At 43.9% G+C, this 8,096-nt stretch overlaps 1 protein-coding gene across 4 annotated transcripts; it reads right to left on the bottom strand.

The window, feature by feature from the left end:
• Positions 1–46: 46 nt before the first annotated feature.
• Positions 47–8,011, bottom strand: rbm14a (RNA binding motif protein 14a). 4 transcript variants are annotated; one of them, XR_012984765.1, is made up of 5 exons: positions 7,970–8,011; positions 6,517–6,886; positions 5,310–6,222; positions 1,546–4,130; positions 47–1,464 (listed from the first exon to the last, which is right to left on the bottom strand). XR_012984765.1 is itself a non-coding variant. In XM_076274757.1 (5 exons), the coding sequence occupies exons 2-5, from the start codon at positions 6,863–6,865 to the stop codon at positions 3,842–3,844; spliced, it is 1,437 nt and encodes a 478-aa protein (XP_076130872.1). In that variant the 5' UTR covers positions 6,866–6,886; positions 7,970–7,997; the 3' UTR covers positions 47–3,841. The 4 variants fall into 4 exon arrangements, 2 of the variants coding, with proteins under 2 accessions (XP_076130872.1, XP_076130871.1); XR_012984764.1 differs by having other exon boundaries at positions 47–1,426; XM_076274757.1 differs by having other exon boundaries at positions 47–4,130; positions 6,517–6,721; positions 6,836–6,886; positions 7,970–7,997.
• Between the last annotated feature and the right edge of the window lie 85 nt (positions 8,012–8,096).

Here is an 8,096-nt window from a genome sequence, read left to right as displayed (position 1 = left end):
CAATTATCAGCGACACCTAAGAGAGAAAATGAGCCTGACACATCAATGCCTTTACGTATCATTTATTGAGTCTTACAAAGAACAAAGTACAAAGTATTTAAGGCTACCCGAAGCTTTAGAGGAGCCCATTTCACTAGAGACACTATGAAACACCCCAACAATTAGAAAAAGTCCATCTAATGAGGGAGGGTATGGGGAGGTGGGCTGGACTCTTTAATATTTTGCTGTTATCTTAAATCATTCATACAATTTCAACTTGTCAGATTTTGATCCATTAGCAAAATAAAGATATCACGAAATGCAAGTGTGTTCTTTAAGAAGTCACATGAAATGCAAACTGACTTGCAACTTTACAGCTTAAAACTCAAACATAAAAAAGAGAAAAGAAACCACAAAATATATTCATATTCAGGAAGGACTCTAAAGGGGTCCATGGACCACTTCAGTTTGAAGTCTGTATAAAAGATGCCCAATCCTGATGGGGGGTATTTTGCTTCACATCCAATATATATAAAGGTAATCCAATTCTTATTTTTCTTGAAGAACTAACCAGTCTGCTGAAATCTCCTGAAAGTCAGGTTTGGGCATCTGTTGTGTTGGCAGCAGCCCCGTGATTGGGGATGGTGGGACCTTGAGACTATGGAGGGAGGGTATATTTGGCTGATGGGGAGGCATGGGACCGAGCTGGTGTGTTTGTGGGTGTGTGTGTGGTTACTCACCTACCATGTGTGCATGGACTGCAGGTGCAATGCCCTACCTGCATTCTTGTGTGTTTTGTGGCTTACCACCCTCTTTGAGTCCTTAGAGCAGAGCTCTCCCTTCACACCTTCACAGAGCGGGCCGCAGCATCTCAGTTTTGAGTGCACGTCTCGTCTCTCGCCTTACTGGAAACACTTCAAAAAACACCAAATGCCACACAACAAGCCAAGGCAACAATTTCTGCATTCCCAATCTATATGGTTCGGTGTGTTTTTTTTCTTTTCGACTTTAAGGGTCAGTCTTAAGGTTAAGACGGCAACAATCGTGCTTGCACTGACATGAACGTATTCAGCCTTTCATTTGAATGAAGTGATTCACACTACATTTGGGAGAAACAAAATGGACCCATTATCATATGTAATGTTTTCATGTGAATGCGTCTTGCTTACAGACATTGTGTTCTCAGAAGGCTTAAGAGACCTTGGTCAGATGTCATGGAGGATAAGACACTGTGTATATGTCTGATGGACACGGAAAAGGTAGCGGACCTTGACACGGTCGTCCTAGGTTGCCATGCCAGGATTCCCTTAGGTTATGTTTTTTGCTGAGGTACGGCCGACTACATAGCTCTTTGTATGTGTGGCGGTCTTACGCACCTCTCAGGTCCTTGTGTGGTGGGGAGGTTTCTGTGGCAGTTTTTCTTGGCCTCCAGCATTATGGATCAACTCTGCAAACATAAAGCGGGCCTGCCTCAGTGGGCAGAGCCTTCCAACAGGAGGGGTTGGGATCAATAAGGGGAGGTGTGTGGTCAAAGTGCAGGCGTGGTTGGGGGGCAGCGGGCTTTACCTTTGCGGGGAGTGCGTCCGTGGCACTGTGCGACTAATTCTCTTCCCCCCGGTCACACTCAACATGGCATCCATGGGCCCAGCAGCCATTTTAGCTGTAGTTAGCGAAAAGGGAGAACGTGGCTGGAAGAGCAGTAAAAGTAACAGTCATGCACTACAGAATGAACACATCACAGACACAGCAGCAGCGACATACAGGTTTACATGTGTGTAGGCCTGGTGCTGTGTGTAGAGCTACGCCACCGCCACCCTCCACTCCCACCCTCACCCAGACAAGACGGCAGGACTAAATAGGATGAAGCCAACTGACATTTCAGTACTTGTTGACGTTTTCAATTCATGCCTGTCAGTAACTGCGTTGTTTTTAAGTTATCTCGTGCTTTGGGGGTTCAGTGTGAGGCCAACTAAGACCTTACAGGAATTGCTTTCAATAAAAACATTGTCATTGCATGTGACTGGTTATGGCTTTGAGATATCCTTATAAGCAGTAAAACGATATAGTCACATGTTATGACAATCTTGTATACCTTTCTACACTTGCCTATTACAATTCATATGACAGAGGACCCATCTGTAAAGATGGAACTCTCCTAAATGCATTGTTGTACTCAACTGTGTAGATCATACCATAGACTTGAGATCATTCCAAAAGACTCCTGTCTATTCAACCTATTTGCAGTGGACATTGCTGGAAACAATAACTTTGGGCTTGATGTTTTATGGTAAGGTATGATGTTTTAATTAGAATATTATGCCAATGGGCACAAGGTACATATCATTTATTTTAAGCACTTCATTGTCCTTTATTCTAAAAACCAAATTTTTACTGTGACGTTTAGTGTGTCAGCCACAACGGCTAAACACGTTTCTATTCTTTATATTTGGGAGAAAAAAAGATGGGATAATACAGCTCTCAGATGACGCTGTGACATGTGTGATGGTGAGAGTCAAATTGAACTAATAAAAATGAAAACAGGACATATTGACAGTGGTTTACGTAAGGCCTCCCAACTAAGAAAGAATGACATGAGAAAGAAAAATAAAACTTCAAAACATCCTGCTCTTTTTAGACATGTTGACCAGGGTGCAGAAGATGAAGACATGCTCACCAGCAGTAAGCATGGACAGCTCTGCTCTTTAACCATTTGACAGCTATGACGTTACACTCTTTGCATCACGCAAAGTATAGGAAGTATAGAAGTCAGAAAAAAACATTATGCAAACGGATGCCTGATAAAATTAGTCCTCCCCCTCAAGGCATGTCCAATAGATTGATCCCCTCTAGAGGTGTGTTTCGCCCCTTAACAATGGTGATCGGGAAAAAAAAAAAACAGAGGTTTGCTCTGTGGGATGTGCAGACCATGAAGTCTGCACTGGAAGGGAATGTGCTGAATTGTGTGTATGAAGCAAGTTTGTGTAGGTAGGAAGCAGGGGCTTCAATGAAAATGGCAGTGGGTTTGTTGATGTGATGCAGTTAACTACGCCTGACCCCAGAAGCAGTTTCCGACCCCAATAAAGACAATTGGACAATGCGACTACAGTATGTAAGTGTGCGACACCGTCCTGTTTGCAACATACGCTGGGGATGATATCCCAAGTGTTCCCTGTCAAATGGTCTGGCACACACACTCACACCACCACGTACATACACAGGTCCTTCACTAAGCATCCCTCATACCTGTACTGTCCTTTAACATGAATCGTTCAAATACTCAAAAAGAAAAAAAAATCTTGGTTCTAAAACTAGAAACAAAAATGTCTACAATGAGGAGCAAAAGCCAAAGTCTAGCTCACACCTACAGCAGACAACCCTAAATCTCCTTTGGAGTCCTCCGTAATATCTGTACGATGGTTTAGTAAGCAATGGTACAGACACTTGTCACATTATTTAGAAGGCACATTCAGTGGATATTTCTGGCCATGTGTATTGAAAGTCAATGGTAATCAAATAAACCAAATTCAACTCCAAACCCCAATCCTCAGGCAAAAGTTCATCTGGTCAAACTAAACAACCAGATGGGTCTAGCCAGCAAGAGGGTGGCCCACTGTGATGGTAGATATCCACCATAGAAGTTTAGTTCGTCTGACCTTTAGGACTCCATGGACTCTTTTTTTTTTTTTTTTAAGGATGTCATTACCAATATTCAACTCTCACTTCCCCATACAACTCAAAGCCACATACACTGCTCTTATACAGGACCAGCGACAAATATTCAGCATTTGTACCCCGCTCTCCTCCCCCACACACGCACTCACTCACTCACTCGCTCACACACACACAGCTGATGTGATAAGACCTATCGGTAAGGGGGTTCTGGTGTGTGTAAGTGGGAGTAGTCAGGACGGCGGAGGAGGGGCTCCTTGTGTGATGGCGGCGGCTCATACACGCTAGGTGAGGTGGCAGCGCCAGGCACCATGTAGTGCTGCTGGACATCCATCATGGGGTTCATCATTGGTTGCTGCACAGGGGCGACGGGCATGGGAGGCGGCGGCGGCGGGTAGGTGTACTGCTGGTACTGCTGGTACATCTGATACTGCTGATACTGTTGGTACTGCTGGCACTGCTGGTAGTACTCGGCGTAGCACCTGTGGTGAAGACAGGAGAGGGTGATCTCAGGTGTAATCAGACAGATATAAACTTTATTGATCCCCTAGGGGAAATTCAAGAGAAACACTCCTTAAAGTATGTAATCCAAAGTAGCGAAGTAAACAAAGTAAACAAAAAGCAAAACAAAGACATCGAGCTACAAGGATTGCTGCCACTCTCGTTGGCGCCGGAATTACTACTACTAATAATCAGCTAGCCAAGCTGTAACCTGAATGTAGTTTGTAAGGTGATGACTAAAATGTATATATTGTTGGGATATGTAAATAACATTGATTTTAGACTATAAAATCTAAAGCATTGGTCTTTTAATCGAAGTAAACATTTATACTTGCTTCACGGCATTATTGAGATATCACTTTCATAGAATGAAACATACATGGTCAAAGTGACATTGAACTATGACCTTTGGCTTATAAAAAAAAAAAAAAAAAAAATCATTCATTTGAGAGTCCAAGTCAAAATTTCTACAAAATCTGAAGCATGTGCCTCAAGGCATTCTGGAGATAGTGTTCACATGAATGGGACATACATGTGGTCACAGTGACCTTGAACTTTGACCTCGAAAATCAGTTAATCTTTGAGTCCAATTAAACATTTATATCAAATTTGAAGTACGTGCCTTGTGGCATTCCTGAGATATCTCGTTCACGTGATTGGGACAGACAGACGTACGTAGGTTCAGATGAACGTATGTACGGACAACAAAAAAATCATAATGCCTCTGGCCACGGCCATCATCGGTGCGAAAGCTTATACTTTGAAGACACCAATGTGCACGAGCGCATGTCTTTTCTGCCATCTTCCGCTATCTGCCGAAGTACACTCAGGCCTTCAGGTTAGTCTTTGCTATATTTTTTAACACTTTAAACGCAAATCTACAACAAATACATTGTTACACAAATGTACACAATGGTTGGGAAGTGATTTATAGATGTTTCTGTTTTAGAATTTGTAATCCTCAAATATCAAAATTCTGCCATTACATTTTCTGTTACTTACACATTTAATTGTTAAAGATATTTACATTGCTGCCCCCGCCTCCCAAATCCATACTTGTACTCATTCATAGGTAATTAGGTTTAGCCGTCATGCATCAGTAAAAGGAAACTACAGAAATGTATGGTGTAAGGCAGTGGCTGAAAATGCTCAATGGGTACCTGGTGATTGGGTCCTCATCTACACATGGAGCTTCCTCTGGCCCACCGGGTGGTGTAGGAAGGAGGGCGCGCCGTGCGGCTCGCTGCTGCTGCTGCTGCTGCTGCTGCTGCAGCTGTTGCGGTTGTGATGCAAAAGGTTTTGGAACTGGATCGGGTAAGAGGGGGGCATTGCGTCGCACTGGACTACGACTGCGGTCCCTTTCTGGCGGTTTTGCGACGGCCTGCTGCTCCGCAAGAACCTGTTGACCTTGTTCAAAAAACCGTGCACGCGCTGCTTCAAAGATGGCCTGGGCAGTGGAGTCTGCACCATGGGCTGTAGCGGCGCTGTGGAGGGCAGGGGTGGCGTTGTACGCTGGGTTGTCTACAGCAGCAGCGGTTGGAGCTTTTGCTACTGCCGGATTGTACTGACTGCTGTAGCCATCTGTGGCGTCGTTTTGGTCTTCCACTAAGACCTGATCTGCGACCGACCCATACACCTGGCTGGCGAGGGCTCCGTAGACGGCCGCGCTGACCGGCTTGCCATCGCTGGTGCCGCTCGTCAGGTTCTTCAAAGCCGTTAACGTCGGATCGAAGCTTGTGGTGTTGTAGAAAGAGTTGTGCACACTCTGCTGCACCTGGAGGGGAAGGCCAGCTGCAGCTGCTGCCGCCGCCGCCAGAACAGCAGCCTGACTCTGGTGGTGCTCCATGGAGGCCTTCCCGGCTGGGCAGTCACCTGCATAGTGGCCCAGCTTTCCACAGGTGACACAGGGGATCATGCAGGTAGTAACTGGCTTGCTGGGCTGGATCTTGGAGAGCTCCACAGAGAGTGGGCGTCCCTTGTATGTCGTTCCATGGAGAGCTTCGATGGCAGTCAGAGCATCTTCCCTGCGCTCCATATGAACAAAGGCATAGCCTGCTGACGATGACAGTCTGGCTGTGAAGCAAGACAAGATTAGTATCACTACAGTCAATATCAATAGCTTGTGTGGTTTGAAACAATACAACCAGTCACATTACGGAGATAGTTTTCTTTATTTATCATCGAACTTGTCAATATTGATCTAAACTTTTTGGATTGAAGTTTAGAGCAACTATGCATTTTTCCAATTCTCTATACATTTCCATAGTATACATAGCCTAACTCACATAAATTAAAATGTGTTTATTACCAATCCCCCCCATTACATAGCTCTATTCAAGAAAAGCAGCAAATCAGACAATGGCTTACCTTTAACTTTGTCGCATTCTATTACTTTGCCGAAGGTCTGGAAAAGTTCCTGTAGGTCCTCCGCAGTGCACATGGCGCTCAGGTTGCCCACAAACACCTTGGTTGAATTTAGGGGTCTCCCTCGCGATTCCTCCACCACTAGGTTTCGGCCTTTGAACTCACGGCCATTTAAATCGCGTATTGCGCGGTCTGCCGCCCCATCTCCCTGCAGATGCACAAAGGCAAACTGCCTAAGAACACTACAGCCTACAACTTGGCCATATGGAGCAAATAAAGTCATCAGATCCTCTTGGGAGGTGTCCAACGCAAGATTACCCACAAAAAGTTTCACCGCGTTGTTCCTATCCATCGCATCTACACCACAGCACACCTGAAGGGAAGAAAGTAAAAGTCAGTAATCACACACGCTTGACAAGAAATGTGTCCATGCCAAATGTAACTGTTCAAACCAAAAAATATAGCGCCAAGTCTCATTACAACGCCACATGTCCACCATTCAACACGTCGCTTCCGTCGTTCAGGACAACATGCGCAAAAACTAGGCTAGCTAATGTTGGCTAACCCGTTGTTGCTAACTTGACATTCGTTAGCGCGACGTAATTTATTTAAAACATGTACATCATTCAGTCATCTTTAACCACACCGTCGTTCTGTCTTTAGTCAAAACATTTACTAAAACTGTAAACAGGATGGTTGTCGTTTCTATGTAACAGTACTTTAGAGAGATATGTTAACGTTAGCCGACTGCTAAGTTAACGTTGACTTTTGCGGTTAACGTTTACCAACTCGACATGGTTAGCAGCTAACAGTTAAGGTTGGCTAGTTATCAAGTTTAGTTGGAAGATTTTCTTTTAATCGCGATTTACTCACCGTTTTCAAATGATACGTCTCTGTCTAATCTTACCAGTTAAAATATAACTATGGGGAAGTAAACTAAGGATGTATTACGTCAGGAAACCTGGCTGCAAACGTCTTGTTTTAAAACGTTTAACGTTAAGGTTGCTAAGGTTAGACGTGTCCCTGTACGTATTGTAATGTTACGTGCAAGCATACATTGCCTATTAAGACAGGGCTATGTAGGGTTATGTATTAGTGGTTTCTAGGCCTAAAATCAGTTGTACTCCGAATAATGTAAGCTAACATCGTTTTCAGTTGCCAAACTAGACAAACATTAATCAGGAGGTCTAGCTAGCTAAACTACCAAGGCCAGTAAAACAGTTAACGTTAGCTATAAATGCTACAAAGAATTTCGGCGCGGCTTGCTAGCTAATGTTAATGTTAGCTTAGGAACCGCATCATCAATGACCAAGGAAACAGTTATTAACATCAAACGAGTAACACATATGCCTCGATCAAACAACAATACTTTACGAACAATTTAAAAATACTATTAAGAATGAAAATACATTCTGGAAGGATCGAAAATACACTCTATGGCGGCCTCCAATCTTACCCGAGGCGGTGCAATATATCCACCATCTAGCGACAATGTACAAGCTGAAGTAGCATTTCCGGTTAGAAGGAACGCTTTATGAATCGTTTAGAAATTCGGGCAAATAAAAGCCATAAATTTATACATA

Source organism: Alosa pseudoharengus, unplaced genomic scaffold (genome assembly GCF_046254945.1).
Source record: "Alosa pseudoharengus isolate Yale_2024_CS ecotype anadromous, Long Island Sound unplaced genomic scaffold, YU_APseudo_1.1 YU_APseudo_1.1_scf_8, whole genome shotgun sequence".
In the NCBI taxonomy this organism is placed as follows: domain Eukaryota; kingdom Metazoa; phylum Chordata; class Actinopteri; order Clupeiformes; family Clupeidae; genus Alosa; species Alosa pseudoharengus.
Note: the sequence above shows the minus strand (reverse complement) of the source record. Positions and strands in the feature narration are given on the sequence as shown.